Source organism: Antrostomus carolinensis, unplaced genomic scaffold (genome assembly GCF_000700745.2).
Source record: "Antrostomus carolinensis isolate BGI_N321 unplaced genomic scaffold, ASM70074v2 scaffold31928, whole genome shotgun sequence".
Classification (NCBI taxonomy): Eukaryota; Metazoa; Chordata; class Aves; order Caprimulgiformes; family Caprimulgidae; genus Antrostomus; species Antrostomus carolinensis.
The window spans coordinates 26,956-47,712 of NW_010332846.1; the positions used below are offsets into that span (position 1 = coordinate 26,956).

General features: G+C 52.6%; 2 protein-coding genes across 3 annotated transcripts; one reads left to right on the plus strand and one right to left on the minus strand.

The window, feature by feature from the left end:
- The first annotated feature begins 108 nt into the window (after positions 1-108).
- On the plus strand, positions 109-10,974 carry TJAP1 (tight junction associated protein 1). 2 transcript variants are annotated; one of them, XM_010173662.1, is made up of 10 exons: positions 109-210; positions 3,265-3,293; positions 4,474-4,635; positions 5,263-5,329; positions 5,802-5,831; positions 7,051-7,158; positions 7,882-7,965; positions 9,658-10,234; positions 10,304-10,567; positions 10,706-10,974. In XM_010173662.1, exons 1-10 carry the CDS (start codon positions 109-111, stop codon positions 10,972-10,974), a joined length of 1,692 nt encoding a protein of 563 aa, XP_010171964.1. The 2 variants fall into 2 exon arrangements, with proteins under 2 accessions (XP_010171964.1, XP_010171965.1); XM_010173663.1 differs by lacking the exon at positions 5,802-5,831.
- A 4,238-nt stretch (positions 10,975-15,212) lies between these two features.
- LRRC73 (leucine rich repeat containing 73) lies at positions 15,213-20,706 on the minus strand. Its single transcript, XM_010173664.1, has 5 exons — positions 20,552-20,706; positions 19,406-19,528; positions 18,108-18,208; positions 17,263-17,446; positions 15,213-15,670 (listed from the first exon to the last, which is right to left on the minus strand). The coding sequence occupies exons 1-5, from the start codon at positions 20,613-20,615 to the stop codon at positions 15,600-15,602; spliced, it is 543 nt and encodes a 180-aa protein (XP_010171966.1). The 5' UTR covers positions 20,616-20,706; the 3' UTR covers positions 15,213-15,599.
- Between the last annotated feature and the right edge of the window lie 51 nt (positions 20,707-20,757).

Genomic DNA, 20,757 nt, shown 5'->3' on the forward strand with positions numbered 1-20,757 from the left:
TTCCTGCTGGGTCACTTCTTGGGTTCCATGGAGCACCTGTGACTCTCTCTTCTGTGCACTTTCTGCTGTTGGTAGGTAACCTGCTTTCGGAGCTGCGCAGGTGGGAGGATGTCGAGCACAGCTCCATCAAAGAAGCCTTACCGCAAGGCGCCTCCACAGCACCGCGAGATCCGCCATGAGGTACCCATCATTCGTGACGACCAGGATGGAGTGATCTTGGCCGAGCAGAGTCAGGTAACAGCTTGCCGGGTGGCAAAGGGCTTAACACCGTTGCACGAGCAAACGGGGTTTAGTTTTACTGAGGCAGGCCAGCTCAAGCAGGCAGAGGAGTTTGAGGTTTGCAACTTGAACTTCTCCTCATCATGGTCCTTGGAGTCCAGCAGTGAGAAGGAAGTGACAGGGCGCAGAGCAGAGTTCAACATCAAGAGCCAGACTGTCTCACCAGCACTTCCATGTGGTGGGAAGATGGGGCAGCGAAGTGGGAAGCGGTGCCCAAATCACAGTCCTAGGCACCTCAGCAAATTTGTGAGCCGTAGCATGGAGACAGTTGTGATGTCTGGAGATGAAAGACACCATCCCACTCGCTCTTTCAAGAGCAGAAGCCTGGAGCGCTCGCTTATGTTTAAAGAGCCTCCTGAAGTCCTGACAACAAGGAAGTTTCGGGTCTCCTCTACACACCTGCCTCTCAAAGGGATCCTGAAGCAGACCAACATGACAGGCCCATGCCCTGAGAGTTTACACAAGTCCCACTCGGTAGAGACGCTTTCCTGCGGCCGTGGCTCGCGCAAGTACAGTGATCCTCAGCTCTGCCTCAGCCGCAGGGAGAAGCGCTCACTGGAGCACAGCAACCACAGTGCTGCTGACTCTGTCAAGCGCAGGGAGAAGATCACAGAGGAAAAACTGCAATTCTCCAAGTTCCTGGATGAGATTACCCAGCGGGTGCTGAGTCCCATCCGCTTGCGCTCACAGGGAGAAACCAGGGGAGCAGCACAAGACCAGAACTCTCCTCTTTGCCCCAGAAGCTCCATGCCAGAAGGCCAAGGGGAAGGTCACCTGCAGCAAAGGGTCAAAACCAAGCATGCAACTGAAAGATCCTCCTGCCAAAGCAGAAGAAAAGCAGAAAAGGGGCTAGGAATGGCTTTGTGCCAGAGAAAGTGTGCTGAGAAGGCTGAAAGAGCTTCCAGACTAGGAAAGAAACCTGTTCTTGGAAGGAAGGACAGTAAGGAAAAACTGCTTTCCTTGGAGAGAAGGGTAGTAGATCTCTGTCAGTATGAGCTGCAGCAGCTGGCAGACCTGGAGCTGGCAGGGACATCCTCTGGGCTGCAGCACTCGCTGTCTTCATGGAAGAGCAGTGCAGAGGGCAGAAGTGATGAAAGCAGTGCCTGTTCACGGCTATTACAGCCACACCATCTGTGTGCTAAACTTGGGCAGAAGCACGCAGTGGAGCCGAACTACCCAGAGAAAGGATCCTTTTCAACTCCAACACTCTGGAGTCGGGAGGAGGGGCCTACCCCATCTAGATCCTCCCCTTCCTTCAGCCTGGCACTAAACAAGGTAGGTGCCAGGGCCACCTGCTCAAAGGCAGGGGTCTCACAAAGGCCAAGGCCCCCACCTGGATCTCATCTAGTCTGTAATGCCACAGGGGAGAGTGAGAGCAGGCCCTCAGACCTCACATTGTGGGTGCTTAATCACCAGAAGCTACTCTCTTGTGGGTGCTGCTCATGGCTGTGCTCCAGGTTGAGTTTATTTTCCTGGAAGGAACAAGCTTCCCTTGGGCCCCAGGAGTTAGGAAGGCAGGAGCTAGTGCTGTTCTCTCCACTGCACACTTCCCAGGTGTTTGCAGGTTGGAGGCCCTGCAGGCTGCAGGGCAGGAGGCAGGCAGCTCTCTTGTCAGGAGGTGTTGGGATGTTGCCGGTGCTTTGTATGTGCCCTGTGCCTGGCTGTCTTGGGGTACTGGATCTTTGTATGATGGCTGTTCCAGGTCTTTGTAAGCCTTCTCCTCTCATCTCCAGCCTGCTTTGAGGCCATTGCCTCATTTTAATAGGAATCACATTATCCCCTTTACCTAGTCACTAGCTTCTTACCTGTGTGTATTTTTGGGGGTAGGGGAGGCAGTTGCTAGATAATTCTATGTGAATTAACTGGTTACCATGTGGGGTCAGGATGTAAGAACAGAACGGATTGATGCTTCGCCTTTGGGGACAGGAGGGTGTATGCAGGTGGTAAGGACCATTCTTTTTAAAGTGTAAATTGATGAAGGAAGCAGCCCCATATTGCTAGCAGCTCAACAACCTCATCTATGATTGTCTGTGGCATGGCCTTACAGGGTAGAGCTGCTGTGACACTTAATGAGCAATCTAAAGTGTGGCAGCACTTTGGGTTTGTGCAATGCTGTTGGTACCAAGCACCAAAAATAATCCATGGGCAGCTTGGACCTTGTGAGAATAGTCACGGTCTTGGGCTTTCACATAAAATATGGTTGCTTCTAGTGCTAAGTAAATCTCTCCCAGCCATGCTGGCAGGCAGCAGCCATCTCACGGGTTAACACAAAGAATGCAAAGGAAATGAGAATAGCTGAGCCATGTGCTCTTGTCACTTTGCTTCATCTCCTTGTTCTGCAGGTCCCTGCTCCAGGCATCTCTGGGGATCTTGCCCAGAACATTAATTTCTTTCACAGGCTTTTCTGACCTTTGGTGTTTTTTCTGCTATCCCAGAATAGTTTTGGTGGCAGCTTTCAGGTCTGCAGAAAGAAACTTTTCACAGCACAATCTGGGTGGTGTGGATGTGTCTATCCACAATCTGGACGGACACATTTTTCAGCTCCCAAATGATTCTTTTTGTGGGGCTTCAAGGCTGTTGTGATTTCTGTGGTGACAATTTAATCCTCAGTGTATGCTGGCCTGTGAGATTTTTGCTGCCCACTAACTGTGCATGTAGAGGAAGCTGAAACACCAGCTAAGGTGACGATGTTACAAGAGATGCTGAGATTGCAACTGTGGGAGAGTAATGTTACCTAAGTTGTGTGGTGGTTTCTAGTGTAGCTCTTCTACCCTGAACCAGAACACACAGCCTGTCTTGGTATCAGACAGCTGAGTGATGTATACAGATCCTAGCAGCTCTAAGTTTGCCTAGCATGACCTGTCAAGAGCAGATGAGGAAGAGTCACAGGCAGGGTCTAGCAACCAAGACTCTGCCCTTTAGGACAGTGTGAGACCCCAGCTCCTCCTCTGAAAGAATCTCACAGCTGTTTTCTTCCCTGTGCAGGAACCCCTGACGGATGCAGAAAGGATGAAGTAAGTGTCTTGTTCCCCCTTTATGCCTGTCATACTGTAACTGTGTGGGTGCTGATTCCTCCCATCCTGCCTGTGCCACCTGCACAGCAAAACTGACTGGCCCTGTGGGCTCCTCTCAGATCTTCAATCTTTCTGGGGCCGTGTGGGCAGAGATTTAGTCTGTGCCTTGCCAACCTCTGCCTTCCTTGTCTCTCCCCCTGGAGGGGAAGGGCACATAGACCCCCTGTGCAGGTGCAGGCAGAGGAGTTGGTGGGTGTGAAAGAAAGTAGGAGATGAAGCCTTTAATACTGGTGGAGAGAGGAGTGCCTTTTTTAACCCTTCTTGTTGTTGATATTGTTTTGGTGTAAGCCACCAGAAGCAGTATGCAGAGGCTTGGTGCTCACTGAGGGTGAGAGCTGAGCCCTTTGCTGTTGGTGGTGTGGGGCACAGACAGCTGCTAGCACAGAACTCCAAGCTGTAGTGAGGAGAAAGCTTGCACTGCCAGGGAGAAGCTGCACTTCTGGGTTTCTCCAAGCAACTGAGCACAAAGGAATGAAAAACAACAGGAAATCTTTCTGACCACCAGGCATGTCCTGGCTGCAGAGGAGTGGAGCAATTTGTGTTGGTATGGGGTTGACTGGAAGCTGTGGTCACATCTGTGAATGCGCCCCACCACCTCTGCTTCTGGGCTTAAGGCTGTATGGAATCCTCTTTCCATCAGGTATTAAAGGTGTGAGGGCTTTTGAACAGTTTCAGGGGAGGAGAAGATTATTTTACTCTTTCCTCCTTCAACTCTTCTAACTTGGACTGGGCTAAATTGTTGTGTGGGTTTCATTCACGAGAGAGGGACACTGGAGCTGCGCAGCTTATCTGGCTAATGGGCTTTATACAAGCACTGTAACCCAAGAGGGAGCTGGGAGCCACGACTGGCCAGTTGGCATGTGCCTCTTTGCCCCTGCTCCTGTCACCGAAATCAGAAGTTTATTCCTGATTTCAGTGACACTCCGAGAGAGTTTGAGTCTCCCTCTCCTGAGAGAGATGCACCTCTCGCTGTGTGTGCTAGAGTCTCCTGCCAGTTCTGTTCCTGACTTCCTGGAGCCCCTGTGTGGGGTCTCAGGCCCTAAAGCAGGGCAGTGGGGTGGGGGTGCTGGTGTGGGGTACCCCTTGTGCACTCAGTGTACCTTGTTCCTGTGTGCCCCAGGCTACTGCAGCATGAGAATGAGGAGCTGCGCCGACGGCTGACATATGTGACTAACAAAATGGAGGCAATGGAGAGGGAGCTGGAGTCAGGCCAGGACTACTTGGAGATGGAGCTGGGCCAGAACCGTGAGGAGCTGGAGAAATTCAAGGACAAATTCCGTAGGTATGAAAAAGAAAATGAGGGGTAGAGTTAGAGACATCCCTCCCACCAAGGACTCCCTCAGCTGGCGTGCCCTGTTGTGTAAATCAAAGGCATGCTGCATCCTCAGAAAGGTGCACCCTGAGACTCTAGGGGAGTTAGAGGCTCTGCAGATGATACTTCCTCTGGGGTACAGTGTAGGAATGCTGCCAGTGCGAGGGATTGACGACAACAACAGGGAATTCTTCATCTGTTAGACGTAAGGCAGGATCCAGCTTGGATGGTTACCCCACAAGTGCAAAGGGAGCCACTGATGGCTGCAAGAAAATACATCACCACTTTACCTGAGACATACCTCAGTTAAAAATCATTGCCGGTCACTGGTCACAGGCTTATGCATGACATACAGAAGAGAAGAGTCCTCCAAAGTCATTCACACCTTCCCCTGCAAGATCCTTTCATGCAGCCAACCTCATCTTACCTCCAGTAACTTGAGGTCTGAAGGCCATTGTACGACAGAAGTGAGGCATAGTTAATATGCCTGTCCAGTCTTTCTGGAATTGTGGAGTTGGTCATTTGCTTGGCACCTGTGAAGGGACCAGAGTTAGGTGTCTGAGAACTGTTCCCGTATATACAATCTTGTTTCTGTAGGTTGCAGAACAGCTACACTGCTTCTCAGAGAACCAACCAAGACCTGGAGGAGAAGCTGCATACCCTGGTAAGTGCCTTATTGAGTCACCGGAGAAAGGAGGTGGTAGAAACCCGTGTGTTAAGAGCAGATGAGGGAAGGGGCCCTAGCTTTACCCAGCAGATGTGGCAGTGGGTGAGGGGTGAGATTCTGGCTATGACCATCTACTCCCCTTTCTGGCTGGTGTCATGAACTGTTTTCTTGATTTACTGAGGCCCTACTTGGTCATGCATGTGAGCTTTGGTTCCCCACAACATAACTGCATGGTATTCCGCCATGTTGCTTCAGTCCCTCTCAAAATGCCGGGGGTGTGTCAACCAGTCTTGGGGTGGTGATCCTGGGGGGACAGGGGCAGTCAGAGCAGAGCCAATGTGTGTGTATGTCTTGTTGTGTGCATTCATAACACTCATGGCTGTTTCTTTTCTCTCCCTCCCCCTCTCTCTTTCTCTCTTTCTCCTCCTCATGCTGCCGCTGGCACACGCTGGGCGCACTCACCTCTCAGGCCTCTCTCAGCCAAAGCTGGATTTTTGCAGTTGCGTCTTTTCGTTTGTGTGTTTTTTCTTTTTCCTCTTTACGTGTCTCAGCCTGTTGGTTTCATTGTCCCACATACCCCGTCCCAGATGGAGGGGCCCCAGCCCTCGTCCAGCCAAGGGCTCACCTGGTATCCAGCAGCTGCCCGCAGATGCAGCAGGTCCTAGCTTGCAGTGCTCCATCTTAAGAGCATTTGACTCTGAGCCAGCTGGAGCATGGCGTGTTGGGAAGTGGTGCCCATAAGCTGTGGCACTGCACAAGGTGTGGATGGCTGTGAGCCTCCTTTGCTCCCATTCCTTCCTCTGCTGGGTTGTGAGCAGGCAAGTCGAACAGCTGGGATGCTGATTGCCTCTGTGTAGCCCAGGATGAGATTTCTTTGGTTCTAGAACTTGAATTTCTTGGGTTCATATTCATTGTGTTGGTGCCTGAAGAGACTGCATATGTGGGAAGTATTGTCCTCCCCTACCCCCTTACGTGTTGCTGTGCTCTACCCCTGACACACAGGGGGTGGGTCGCAGCCTCAGAGCACCCTTGGGCAGTGTTGGAAGAACTTCTTGAGAAGGGGATGGCTTACTTGTTCTGAGCTGTTACCTCTCTCTGCTGTTACTTCTGGGTGTCTATTGGCCCTGTACTTGAACCATTAGGACATCTGAAGAGGCAAGACTGCCTGCTTTAGGGAGGGCATTGACTGAACTCCAGATGAAGCTATACAGGTCCTTTTTCCTTACTAGAGCGAGGCTTAAACTCTTTCAAGATGGTGTCCTCTCCCTGCAAAAAAACCCTTTTGTCCATTCAGCATTGACTACTGGATCTTTATGAGCAGTATTCACATTCTGTTGCCCCAGAGAAGAGGGCTGGGTATCACAAGCTCAGAGGTCTTTGCTGACAGTGGCAGGATGGGATTGATTGCTCAAAATCACTAGCTTTCCACCAGGCACTGTGTAACTAGGGCAGAGAGGAAACATGATTGTGTTGCAAGAAGACATACTGATTTCAGGAGGTTCAAACTCAACCTGTTGTCTCTGTGACTAGCAGAGTGGCTGGCTCCATTTGGCCTTGGAGTCCCTTCCCTGGTAAAGAGCCAGGCTGTCCCCCTTGTCTGTCTGTCTGGAATTTTTTGTATCCCAGCTGAATGTGTCATTGTGCTATGCTTGGGCTGAGGTGGGTGGTCAAGCCAGGTTCTTCTGGGGGGATTTTCACTTGGTGTTCTTGCATCCCAGATTAAAAAGGCAGAGATGGACCGCAAGACGCTGGACTGGGAAATTGTAGAGCTCACTAATAAATTGCTTGATGCCAAAACCACCATCAATAAGCTGGAGGAACTCAATGTAAGTGTCAGTCTGCAAATGGCTCATACTGGAAGCGTGTGAGATGTGCGCTTTTCCTCTTATTCAAAGTCATTAGTGTAAAGGGGCATGTGAATGACTTCAGTGTGTATGAAAGTGTGGGAGCTGTGCATGACAGTGGGGACAGACAAACAGAAAAGGGTCTGAGGGGTCGAGCAAGGAAGAACTGATCTTCAGTATATTTGCTCTTTTGAGCTTAGATTTTGACCTGACTCCAGGCTATACAATGGAGGGGTCATTTACTATAGAGTTGGGAGGGACCTGGTGCCTTTTATACACCATTAATGTAGCAGTTCCTGGATCCAGTGCTTGTTTCTATTAACTGATCTCAACTCTTTCCAGTCTGTCTGTCTGCAAGATGCCTGACATCAGGCAGTGTCTTCAGGCATGGCTGAGTGCTCTGGGATGGGATAGTGAATCTGCTGGGACTTTCGGAGATGAACAAAGTCCCCAGAGGGAGAGGGGGTTGATACACTGACAGAGTGTATGTCTGGAGCAAGGACTGGAGTGGAAAGGGGCACCTTGGCTGAGTTGTAAGAAAGTACACAGGGTTGTGGAGAGGAGGGGATGGCAGCTGCTCTCACAAGTGATTCATCAGATGCTTCCTCCTCCTCCTGTTCAAGCAGCATCTGGTCAGGTGGCACCTCCTTGGGTAAGAGATCGGGCCAGTCTGACACTGTTGCCCACCTGTGCCTTTCCTTTCAGGAACGCTATCGACAGGACTGTAACCTCGCTGTACAGCTGCTCAAGTGTAACAAGTCCCACTTCAGGAACCACAAGTTTGCTGATGTGAGTAGCAGTCCTGCTGAGGTGGGGAGGAAGGGCTCATGGTCTCTGCCTGCATCTTGCTTTCTCCAGCTTTGTCTGTAAGGGCTGTTGGCCTCTCATCCTTCAACCTCAGATAGAGGCGTGGGGGGGCTCCTGTTCCCACTCCCACCGAGAAGGCAGCACAGAGCCTCTGCCAGCTCCTCTTTCACGCCAGCTCCATTTCACAGCTCAGCCAGGAGCTGTTATAAAAAGCACAATAACCTTGAATTTGATAGCTGCTGGGTGCCTGATGGGAGCTGGCAGGAGGACAGACCTCTGTCTTATCCTGCTCTGTCCTCTTCCCTTCCTCACCTGGTCACATGGAAGGGCCATGCTCCCCGATAAGGTGTCAAGCAGCAGCAGTCTAGCCCTCTTTCACTTACTCTGAGGAGAAATGTGGGAGGCAGCATTTAGGGTGTCTTTTAGGCCTCCTGAACAGAAGTTGGTACCAACTCATACTCCCCCTTGTGGGGTCTGTTCAGCGCATCCTGCCTGCAGGATGAGCAAAGATGGAGTTTAGGCTTTTCACGTTAGTAGCATCGCTTCTTTGGTTGGAAGTATCGTTTAGGCCCCTACCCCAGCTCTCTCTTTGCTGTACCCCTAGTCTTCATCCCTTCTTATGTTCCTCTCAGCAAAACCATGTGCTTGTCTTTTTTAACTTTAGCAGGTGACCAATATGTCACCCTCCCCCATTGTGTCTCAAATTAGCACTCTTGAGGTCAGTGTATCGGTTACTGCTGGAGTAACCTTGACCTCTCTCCCAGCTGTCTCCCCTCCCTGGAGCTTTGAATTCTGCCTTCCAGAGCACCATGTCCCATGTGGCTGCCACTGGAGGGGGGTTGGTGCTGAGCAGCTGTGCAGCCAGCTGTTGTCATACAGTGTGCTCTACGTCCCCAGCTTTGGTCACAGTCCCCTTCTGACTGTGATGGGACAGACCCCGCTGTGCCACTGAGTGGCTTGTGGAGCTCTGCTCTCCGCTTCATGCTGTGCATGGGTGTGGTGACCAAGGGGAGGGCAGCTTGGCAGGGTGATGGGGTAGTAGTAGTGCCCATTTGCAAGGCTCCCCAAGGAGCAGTAGTTACCTTCTGTTGAGACCCCAGTCCTGCAGCTTTGGTAATAAACCCCATGTTTACCTCTTTGAAGTGGAGAGAGTGAGGAAGCGGGCTGAGGTGGTGGAGTTGGTGGGAACAGGGAAGGCATTGATTCTGGTCTGCGGGCAGGCTGCCAGGGCAGCATGGCCGCAATTACTGCATTTGGGGAGCACTGTGTATCCCAGCACTGGAGGCTGTCGAGTCACTTCAGGGCAACCACCAGCTGATTTTCCATAGATCAATAGACCCCTTCCTAGCATGCACTGGCTGGGCCTTGTCTCTGTGCTCACAGGCATGGGGGACTGAGCCTGTGCGCTGTTTTTTCTTGTTCTCTTTGCAAAATGCGGCCTGTGAACCATGGCCTAGAAACATGACTGGTGTGACAGCTAGAGAGCCTTGTTAGCCTCTCACAGGGCAGGTTTGCTTTGGAAAGAGATACTTTTCTCAAGGCAAGGTAAGTGAATGTTAGGGTCAAGATAAGGAGTACAAAGTACACATGCAGGTTGGTTGGAAAATGCAGATTATTTGGATCTAAACGGCTTGCGTGGCAGCCCCCTTCTCATCTCCTTTTCTTTCTCTCTAGCTTCCCTATGAGCTGCAGGACATGGTAAATAAGCATTTGCACAGCACTCAGGAGTCTGCAGGCCCTGGTCAAGAAGCAGCCCACACCTTGGCTCCATCTGATGTTGTGCCCACCTCAGTCATTGCCAGAGTCTTGGAGAAACCAGAATCTCTGGTTCTGAATTCAGCCAAGTCTAGCAGTGGCAACTGTCCCATGGCTGAGGATGTGTTTGTGCATGTGGACATGAGTGGAGCCCCTCCTGATGCCTGCAACAGTGGAGGGCAGATGGGGAAGGAGGTAGGAGATGCAGGGAAACAGCAGAATGGTGGCTGCAAGCCACAGAGCAGTGAGGAAAGCGTGCCAGAGGAGGTGCCAGCCTTTGAGAAGCTAAGCCCGTACCCTACACCCTCACCTCCCCATCCTATGTACCCTGGGCGCAAAGTGATTGAGTTCTCTGAGGACAAGGTAAGGATCCCAAAGAACAGCCCCTTGCCCAACTGTACGTATGCTACGCGCCAGGCCATCTCCCTCAGCCTGGTACAGAGTGAAGATGAGAGCTGTGACAGGCACCGGACGCTTCCCAACAGCCCTGCTTCGGAAGGGCGCCGTTCGGCCTCCAGCTGTTCCTGTCAGCAGTCCCCCAAAGCAGCCAGGGCTCACGGCTCTTCCCAGAGCAGCCCATTCAGCAGCCCTCCCCAAATCCCGAGCGCCTTTGCCAGCTCTGCCAGCTCTGAGGAAGACCTTCTGGCCAACTGGCAGCGTATGTTTGTGGACAAGGCACCTCCGACCTCGGAGCGAGTGCTGATGAACCGCACGGCTTTCAGCCGTGACACAGCCCCCGAGCTCCAGAAGAGGTTCAGCCGCTCCATGCAGGAGCTGGGTAGGGCAGCCTTGGCTTACTCGGATGGTGAGGAGTCTGCACAGAGCTGCAGCTGGACCGTGAGCCGGGACTCGAGTGTGGACACAGACAGCACTGAGTCCAGAGCCCGCAGGAGCCATTTCTCCTCGGACTATGGTACAGATTTCTCCCAGGATGAAGCCCAGAAGCTCTTGCAAGAAAGTGGTGGAGGCACCGCTGAGCCTGAAAGCCCCTCACCAGAGAAGCATAAGGACTATGTGGACCTCGGCTTGCCTGAGAGCCCAGCTGAGGAGAGAGAAATGTTGCTCCAGGAAAGCAAGGAAAGCAACCAAGGAGGTGCCCAAGAGGAAAGTGGAGAAGGCAGGGTCAAGCCTCCCTTCAGTCGGCCGCACCGCAGCCCCAAGAGGATGGGTGTCCACCACCTACATCGCAAAGACAGTCTGACACAAGCCCAGGAGCAGGGCAACCTTCTCAGCTGAGGCAGGGCAAGAAGCAGCCACACGCTGCAGAGCTGTGGGATGCCTCCATCTACCTACCTTCTGAGGGAGAACCTTCCTTAGTACCCTCCTCCTGGGGGGTGGTTCTGCTCTGAAATTTTATATTTATTCTCTTCTTTTGCTACCTGGAGGAGCCGGGGTCCCTGTTCCCTGGCCCCTCAGACCCACAGTACTAGCACACACAGCGTGCAGAAGCGTGCTCACTGCCCTGGCACACTCGCAGCTCTCTTCACAGCCTCACACTGGTGCCTGTACCGGAGCTGGTTCTTGGTACCCCTCGTCCTGGTGCCTGTGCCTCTTTATGCTCGCATCTCCCTTCCCCGTTCCCACTCAGGTACCTGAGGCCCTGGATGCTCTCATGCTGGCTGCCCGCGGCTGCTCTGCTCTCTTTCAACTTGTGCCAACAGGGCGGAGTGCCTGTGTGGTGGTGTCTGATTCCCTGGGAGCCCCCAGGGGCTGTGAGCGGGGCACGAGGACTCTCTCAGCAGATGGCTGTGTGCCCCTGGGGATGTGCTGGGATTGCTGGTGTCTCATTTTCCTGCTGGGTTTTGTTTTCCCCAGCTGCCCTCTGGGTGGTTCTCCAGAATTTGCCTCTGCAGGTTCCCATTGCTGGGCTTCTGTGTCAGGCTCAGCACCCGGCCCCCGCTGAGGCAACGCATGGGTGCTGGTGCTGTGGCGTGGGGCACGGGTGCTGTCTGCCAAGGTGGTTCGGGGAGGTGCTGGGGTTTGTGTTTGTGTGTCTCCTCCCTCACATCTCTTCCCCCGCTCTCTGTGCTGTTGTTTTGTTTGAACGGGGCTGATGCTTTGCTCTTGGGTGGGCTTCTTTCTTCTTCCTAAACGTTTGGTTTTGGGGTGTATTGTTTTTTCTTTCTCCCCGCCCTGCATAAACAGACACAGCCGTTGGCAGAACACTCTGATGCCTGCGTTGAGGGTGTGTTGAGGAGGGTTAGCTCTCAGAGCTGTGCTTCCCTCTGATCCTGGCCTCCAGCCTGCAGAAACCCCTCCAGACTCCAGAACAAGGTTTCGCCCCAGGCAAGCAAGGCGTGAAGGACGCTACTGGGCTTTTCTGGGCAGGGCTTGGTGCAGGGCCGGCAGGGATGCGAGGGCAGCGTGCTGAGGAGCTGCTGCTCCCTGTAGACGCACTACCTCATGGCTCGGCTGCAGCCCTTTGCCAGGGTCTCCTCGCACGTCCCCTTCTCTGGGGGCTCCAGACTGGCTCTGGTGCCTCTCTGGGGCCTCCCCTTCTGGGCAGGGCCTCTCTGCGTGTTTTTCCTAGTGTAGCGTGATATTGTGTGACTTTTCTTCTCTGTCTTGTGTGCTCGGTGTCTTATTGGGGGGGGAGGGAAGGGGAGAGGTCTGTAGATGTAGGTATTTTTTTGAGGGCTTACAAAAAGCCCAGGCATCCTGTTTTAATTTTGTCCTGTGCCCTCATCTGTCTGGTGTTTCTTGGCTCCCCCAGGGGTGCGAGGCAGCGAATAGCCTGGTTCCCTGCACCGTGCTCCCCTCAAGCCCCCCTGGTTGTCCTCAGCCTACTGTCTGGTTTTTGAGTTGAATTTGTGTCATCCTCCCACCCTACTCAATGAGGACTCTTCACTGGGCTGTAGGAGAGCAGCCCTCTGTCCAGGAGGGAGCTCTCATTCATATGCTTACAGCAAGATGTGCAGCCAAGAGCTGCCTGGGGGCCCTGCTCCCCTCCCCAAACCCCTATCTCTGCAAAGGGCTTGCAGCTGGAGGCTCCAGGGCCTGTGAAAGGGGGCTGCAGGCCTCTCTGTCAGCTATGTAGGTTGGTTTGTGTGCCCTGGCTAGAGCTGCAGCCTACAGCTTCGCCTTGTTTCCCACCTCGAGCAGTTGTGGAGCTGGATGCCACCCTCTGGCAGGAAGGTGGATGCAGTATTTCACTACAGTATTTCCCTTGCTACCTGTGCAAACAGGCTGGTGCTAAGAGCAGGAGCCTCCTCTGAGTCTGCAGGGTGTTCATCTCCCCTGTCCTGAACATGGTGGTGGTGGGGTCCTTGCGTTTGCTGTCATCAGCCGCTCCACTGCTGCATTTCTTCTGTTCTTCTGCAGCATTGCTGAGGGCTTGCACCTGCAGTGGCTGCCAGCTCCTGCCTCATGGACATCACCTGGGGTTGGATGCTCACTGAGTGAGCTCCTCTAGCTTTGAGGCTGCTGGTGGCCTGCCTGTGGGATAGACAGCACAACCACTTGGGCAGTGAGGGAGGCATTGCCCCTCAGAGCTCAGCCCATCTGCCCTGAATCCTGGCGTGCTGGTCAGGGGACAAAACCCACTCTTGCTGAAGCAGCTGGTGCTGATGGCGCTGGGCAGAGCCAGCGTACCTGTGCTTTTGGTCAAGTTAGGCTTAAAAGCAAAACAGTAGAGAAATGGAGGGGTGGCAAAGGGGTGCCCAGCGCCTCGCCAGACACTTCTGCTTCACAGCATTAGGTTGCTGGCAGAGGTTGAGGCAGAGTGGTGGCCTCAAAGAGGGGCAGAGCCCTCTCCCAGCAGGCATGGTGCCTGCCCTCTGCAGTCCTGCTCACCTCCAGCAGTATTGGCTCTGGGGCCTTGAGCTGACCCCACTTTCAGTGTCCCAACTCCAGACTGTTAATCTGTAACTAATGTGGGGTTTTTTTCTGAAATTTTCAAACTGATGTATATTTTAAGATCAGAAATAAAACTATTTTAAAAGTAGGTGGCAATGGCTATCGTGTTCTCTCTGTTGGATAAGACCTCGACCAGACCCATCCCGAGCATGTCAGAGAGCAGAGCCTCTTGTGGTACAGTGTCCCAAATTTGCTGACATGCGTGTGCTCTCCCAGGGAGAGCACTCCTGTGACCTGTAAGCTTTCCCAGAGGCTGTGAATTCACTGGTCATCCTGAGTGCCCACTTTAGCAGCAGCCTGGTTCAAGGTGTTTGTGCAAATCATCTGTGTTGGAGAAGAGGTGCAGTCCCAGGCAAGGAGTGATGTCTGGGATGAGCACTGTTTTACTTCTGCAATTGTATCTGGTATTCAAGCTCTGGAAACTGTTCTCTGGGTCTGAATGTAGACTGTCATCTCCAAGATCAGACTGAGCCTGCAGACCAGAATCCATTGTTCACAGCAGCATGCGTGTCACTTTTGACTCAGAAGCTCACAGTGGCGTGAGAAAAGGGTAGATTATTTAACCGGGCAACTTTGAGAAACATTAAAAACCAATGTGGGCAATTTTCACATTACTGAAAGGCTGTAAAGGCTGGGCTTGTCAAAACCTCTGCAGTGAAGCTTGTTGTGCAGTAAGCAGCCTCAGTGTTACTCATAAAATTCTGCCTACCCCATTTCAAGTATTTTGCTTGCTGTCCTTCTGTCTTGGCAAAGACTGCCACGTGCTGATCTAGAGTAGGATTAGGTAAAGCTAATTCTTTTAATATTTTTTGGTTTTTCTTGAAGCCCTAGCTCTCAGTCACATAAGAGTGTCAGTTCTCCATTTCAGAAACTGCGTTATGTGGGAACATGTAACATCCCCCCTTCCTGGAGTTTGTAAGAGTTTTATAATTCTAGTGTCAGTATTTTGTGTTTTTATTTTGTGTTTTGAGGAGGGAGGATTGGGGTTGATGAGACATACCGCAGACAGGAAGCCCTCTAAACATGAGGGAGGTCCTGTAGGATGCTGATACAGACATTTTGGAAGTGTTTCCTTTTCATGTTGAATGGTGCTACAGCGGTCAGAGGGCTGTGATGAAATTGCCTGCTGTCTCCCAAACTATGCTGCCTGTGCCCTTCTGACCTAGGTGTATGCAAAACGTAACACAAGAAGAGTTTCTTGTTTCTTTGTCCCCATAATTAATGATTATATTCTGTGTTCCCTTGAGTAGCAGCTGCTGCCACAATTTAATCTTCCAGCCTAATCCGAGCCTTGCAACATGATCTTCTTTGCCTGGCTCCAGCAAGGGGCACTTGGCTGAGCAGTGAAACCTGCAGTGCTGGTACAGGTTGAAGCCTTCACCAGAGGGTCCAGAGCTGCTGCCAAGCTCCCTGCAGGTGGGCTCCTCCTGGGTAGAGCGAAGGCCTTGGGCACAGCAAATGGGGCTATGACCAATTTGGAGCATCCACCTCAGCAAGGTGGGAGAAAACCCGAGCTCCAAGCCCTCAGCATGGCTCCTGGCAGCAGGCAGCTGTCGGCACCTATTGGCCTCTGCCCCATCGGGCGCACGGAGTGACAGAGACTCACGCTGCCATAAGTAGTGCCACGTCTGTGACCTTTATAAAACTCTCATCGTGACAGCAGTACAAGCAATAGAAAGAACATCTTTTATACACATCTGAATAAATACAGCCTGTGCCCTGCAGGCACAGCTGGGCACGGGGGGAGAGACAGGGCAGCGTGAGCTACACATGCAGCAACTGCACAATCACAAGCAGCCGACGGGGCGTGTGACAACACAGAGACGTGTGTAGAGATTTGCTCAGACCAGGCTCCAGCACTTGGCGAGCCGAGGGAGGCATCGACAGGACGTGAAATGTGTGAGAAGATGGCTGGGGCAGCCCACCTGAGGCAGGGGGGCTGGTGGACGCATGCTCCACCAGCGGGCACGGTGTTCTTCTCGGCAGAAGCAGGCAGGGTAGCCCAGCTACATTTCTGTTTCTGCTAAGAGGCTGTCACCAAGACCTGACGTCATCAGGACCATCTGGGAGCTGGAATCTGTGGTGAGAGAGGGAGAAAACCATGAGCTGTTTGGGCAGCCGGAGAGCAGAGAGCTGTGCTCCAGATCCAGAGGTGAGGATGAGGAATTAGAGCACTGCAGGGTGGAAAGTGAACTGCTGAGGACTGCAAGATTAGTAACTAGGTCTGCTCTGGCCGTGCAGCAGAACAGAATCGATGTTTGGGAAGGGGGGGGAAGGCAGAGACAGCAGCAAGAGCCCAGGGTGGGGGATCTGCATTTTTTACCTTGGCTGTTGAGAGGAAGAACGTCAGCTCTGAACATACACGTAGTGGTTGTGCTGACCCAGCTGTGTCCTTACCCAGCCCTGCGCAGACCTTTAAATCTGCATTCACCAAGTGTCATTTCAGCCCAGGTGGCACGGGCAGGCCGGCTGTAAGCCAACCAAGCCCACGTAGGGTGGTGGTGGTGTTGCCTTCCCAAGAGCAGGGAACGCAGTGGGCAGGCAGCCATTTTATGGCAGCAGAGGCCTGGAAATCCTGACTTTCTGTGCTGCATGAATGGAGGGTTTGAGCAGCCCTCCCCTGCCTGCCCTAGGAAGGTGAGGACAGCTTGCTGGCTCTGCATCGGCACTGAGCACCAGCCAGGAACGCTGCGACTCTTCCCCACGCCAAGTGAATCAGCTGTAAGGAGGATGGGCACGCATAGCAAGTAAGAAAGTCAGCAGGGTACCAGTTCCCCATCCAGAAGCCTTTTTAAACAGAAAAAAAAAATAAATCTGGATGTGAGGGAGGAGATCTTTAATGCCTGTGTGCTTCAGGTCCGGAGTCCTATGCATTCAAAACTGCTGCATGGGATCACTGTTTTGGGGATCAATATCTGAAACTGGATCTAAAACTTGTCCAGAGCTGTCAGTAAAGGATTTTTATGGCTCTAATAAATGACTATCCAGATGTTTTGAGATCCAGGGAGTGGTTGTCCTTGTCTGCTGCTAATCTGATATAAGAATTGGAAGCGGAAGAGGACAGCTAAAGGTAAAATAAAAAACCTCAAACCAGCAGGATCACAAGGTAAGCATGACAATATACAATATCATTTATACAAACAATACACAGTGGGCTACAGCTATCTCCATAATATACCTTTTTTTCCGTTACAAGGAACGGACAAGCTGTGACACCTGGCTAACGCGTCACGTTTGGGACGCAGAGGTGGGAATAGCTGGTGCTGTGTGGATTGCGGGGAGCTTCTGGAAGCAGTGAGGAATGACACGAGTTTTGGCTAGGATACCTGGCAAAGGCCCCTGAGATCCTTAATGCTCCTGCCCTTGAGTTTTAAGACTTTGCACAAAGATTTTGTTCCTGCAGCGTCAGGGAAAACGCCTCTGAGGTACCTTTTCCACTCTCTGCAGCAGCCGCATTGTCCTTGGAGGCTGCATTTCCAAGCAGGGCTCAGCCCAACGTTATTCCGGGTGAAGGTTGTGCCTGGAGGCTGTCTGGATTCCAGTTCACAGGGAGAAAGGACAGTCCCCATTCACCAACCCCACAAGAGACCAGTGGTGCTGGAAACACCCCAGACACCCCAATTCCTGCCTGTCAACCACTGCCCGCAGCCCAGGTCCCAGAGCTCTTACTGTTCTGGCAGATCCAGGGGTTCTTCTCTCTGGCTGTGACTTCATGAGCCTCCGGCTCCTCTTCTTCCTCACCCTCTGAGAGCAGGTCAGAGATCTGCTGCTGCAGCTCGGGACTAATGTTGTTCTCTGCCAGGATGAGTGTCCGTAGGGCTGTGGGGTAATTCTCTACCATGTCCAGCAAGGTCTGGGTGGAGTGCAAGAGAAATAGCCTGATGAGCAGCACAAACAGCAGCTCGGCTGAGCAGAAAGAGCTTAAATTCTGTCTCCCTGCAAACTCCAGCCCTCTTCTTCCTACCTCTACCTTCCCTTGGCCTTGGCCTCCCTTCGCCAGGCTTTCTGAGTGCCTGACTCCCCATTTTCCTGTGGGCAGAGCTGAGCCTGGATTTCCTGGCTCTATCTAAAGAAGGGACTGTTCTACAGCCTGTTGCTGCCATGTATCCAGGCTAGTCCCTTCTTACTACTGGGAGATGGGGCTCTGAGAGGACAGCCTGTGCTACCAAGCCTTGGCCCCTATCTGTCCACAGAGCTTTAGCTCTCATCCTCAATCACAAGTCTAACCCCTTACTTCTTCTAAGAAAACCAACCTACTAATAAAGTGATGTGTTTTTCCCTGCTGACTTGCAGGAGATCCAGGAGCCCTAGGTCAGAGCTGTGGCTTACATGCTCATCCTGTGGCTGAACGCAACAGGCCAGGGGAAAGCAACAGCACCCCTGGGCGCAGGGAGGGAAGGGGGTGCATGTGGACTCAGGGAGGGGGATGAAGTCAGGTTATACCTGGTTCTAGGGCTTCTATAGATGCCCTTGAGATGTCAGGGGTGCTGTAGAGTAACTGTAGGCTCTCATACCTGGGCTGAGTGGTTGGTAAGTCCCGTTCCCTCCAAGTCCAGAACTTCAAGGGTTCGACTGGAGGCCACAGCAACAGCAAGCATCCCTGCTACCTGGTCACCTGTGGGAGAAGCAAACCAGGGCTGTCAGCAGTGCCTGCCTTCCCTCATGTAATACCACATGCCCTCATGGGCCTGGGGCTGTCATGGAAACATCCTCTGAGTATTTCTGCCACCAGACAACCTCTGAATCTCAGTTACCTTGGACAGGGCAGGGCGGGAAGCTGTTAACTGATGAAAGAGACAAGGTAAAGGTGCACCATTTTGTGGTTAAAGGAGCAGTCACTTATTATCAGGAGGAACATGAAGGAACACAATGTAACTGTTTTTATTCCTCAAGAAATGATATCTTCCCAAATCTTCTTTCTATTCAAGGATGCAAGAGCCTTTAACAGTCCCTGTTAAAGCATCAGTCAGATGCTGAATACCTCAGTCTAGAGGGAGGCTGGAGCTGGACAAGAGGACTCAGCAGCAGCTGACTGACAGCCTCCCTGGAAAGGAGGCAGAATTTTGGGATGGATGCAGCAGGACTAAGAGCATTAAAGATTGATGCTCGTGAAGAGACAAGACTCTAGCATGTTCTCCTGACATTCCCTGGTGAGTGCCAATATACCATACAACTGTGACACCTTCTCTTAGGAAAAAAAACCCAGGCTGCTGTCAGGTAACACCCCGGGGCCATTCCTGCCCAAGAGGGGGTACCTGGTCAGACAGACTGCAGGCCCTGTTTCCAGACAGAGTGAGGAGGGGAGCGCCCTGCTGATGCTCAAGGAGGCATGTCCCGGTCTCCTCTTCACCACCTTGCAGCAGAACTGGTGAGTTGGTTTCTATGGCAACGAGTGCCAGGCTCTCCTCCTCCTCCCTGCTCTGCTGGGAAGATGAAGGGGGAGCACGGGGACATGCTGCATCTGCCAAGCTAGCATCAGCACCCAGGGCTTCAGGAACAGTGGAGACTTGGAGGGTCAAACGTGGAGTGGGCAAGGAGCAACCTCCTTTCTGCACCCCCCTGCAGGGCACGTGGCCACCTCACACAAGCAGAGCAGCAAGGCTGGCTTTCCCCACAGCCAAGGGCACCTGGCAGGGTGAACTCTCTGCCAGGGACCAGAAGGGACCTATGCAAGAGGCCACCCCATTCTGCTGGTGATGCTCTGCTGCCCTCCGAGAGCTCAGTCCCCAGCCACCCACCAGCACAAATCGCACAAATGCTGAGGCAGGAGTGTAGTGTCTCCTGCTCTTCCTCCCTGCCCCCCCCAGCTTACCTAGGGGGTTGTAGTCCAGGTTTAGCACGCGGAGCTGTGAGCTGTGAGCCACGGCAATAGCCAGGCGTCCCCAGCCTTTGCTTGTGATTCCTGGGTTGGCGCTCAGCGTTAGCTCTTTGAGGCCTGGAGAAGAGAGAGAAGCCAAACCAGAGCTTTAGGGTCACTAAAGCAGTCTCAGGGGAACTAGTTCAGCTAACCAGAACAGCCTTAAGTTGTGTCCCCTGTACTCGGACAGTCTAAAGGGTTTGGTGTTCTCTGGCAACTGTCATCACATATTTCACTGATCAGTGAAATATTTCACTGCCTTCAGCAGTAGCCCTTCATTTACCCATGCTGTGACTGCCCCATTTCTCGGCTCTCCCAACCTGTGTCCTCCTTACCCTAAATAGCAAACACAAAGGAAACAAGTAAGGGGTGTGTAGGGTGATTGACCAGAAGGAGGTGGCATAAGGTGACAGGTTGGAAAGAGCATAACAGGGACAGCAAGCTCTGAAGCCTGCACCTGGGAAGGGTGGACAGTAGAGAGAACAGCATCAGTGGTACTGTGAGCACAGAGAGGAGAAGGTGATGGGGAGAGGTGGAAAGCACCTTGAGGGTCAGGAGCGAGGGGTGGTGTTACTTCAGCACATGCCAGCTCTCAGCTTAACTGGCCCACTGGCTTCTGACCACCAAAGATCACCCCCCTGCAAAGATCTAAGTCTTGGAACTAATGCTATGACCATGCAACTACACACTCACAGACTACACCTGCAAGCAGGGACAGTTCCCAGGCACTGACAATAAAGCCAAGTGCTGAGGTAGGAGTACACCATATATTAATCTACGGTCACTATCAACATGCAAATGCAAAATAATAAATTCAAAGTCCAAGCTGTCCCCTCCTCCTGTTTCAAATGCTCCTGTCATGAAACAGAAGCAACCTGTTGGTCCTTGAGCTCCAAACCACCAGCAGGACAGATCAATAGCAGAAAGCACATGCCTGAGGGAACTGCTGCTCCTCTATTGCTTGGTTTTTCTGCTTTACTTAAGTCGGGAAAGAAATTCCTCAGACAAACTACAGAGCCTGCTTCCTCCAGGGCTGAGGATTTATTGCTGCATAAATCTGCTCCACTGGTCACTGTGCAGCCCGCAACCCCTGGTGCTTACCGGACTTGGCCCCGTCAGGCGGCAGGAGCCCACAGATAAGGTTGATGCCTTCATCACCCAGCATGCAGTCTCCTAGATCCAGAGCCACCAGCGAGGGGTGGATGGAGAGAGCAGGGTTGAGGAGGGCCAAGCCTGCATCTGTCAGGGGACTCCCATGGAGGCTGTGCAGGTAAAAGGGAAAATTACTAAGCAGCCTTCATCCTGGG

What these genes read in the sequence shown, in the direction of transcription:
- TJAP1 (XM_010173662.1), top strand. Translation starts at nt 109, where the DNA reads ATGTCGAGCACAGCTCCATCAAAGAAGCCTTACCGCAAGGCGCCTCCA. An exon ending in AGGAGAAGCTGCATACCCTG is followed by an intron (nt 5,330 to 5,801) that starts GTAAGTGCCTTA and finishes CTCACCTCTCAG; the next exon opens with GCCTCTCTCAGCCAAAGCTG. An exon ending in GGAACCACAAGTTTGCTGAT is followed by an intron (nt 7,966 to 9,657) that starts GTGAGTAGCAGT and finishes CTTTCTCTCTAG; the next exon opens with CTTCCCTATGAGCTGCAGGA.
- LRRC73 (XM_010173664.1), bottom strand. Translation starts at nt 20,615, where the DNA reads ATGCTGGGTGATGAAGGCATCAACCTTATCTGTGGGCTCCTGCCGCCT. An exon ending in TTACCAACCACTCAGCCCAG is followed by an intron (nt 17,447 to 18,107) that starts GTATGAGAGCCT and finishes CACTCCACCCAG; the next exon opens with ACCTTGCTGGACATGGTAGA. An exon ending in CCCCTGGATCTGCCAGAACA is followed by an intron (nt 15,671 to 17,262) that starts GTAAGAGCTCTG and finishes CTCTCACCACAG; the next exon opens with ATTCCAGCTCCCAGATGGTC.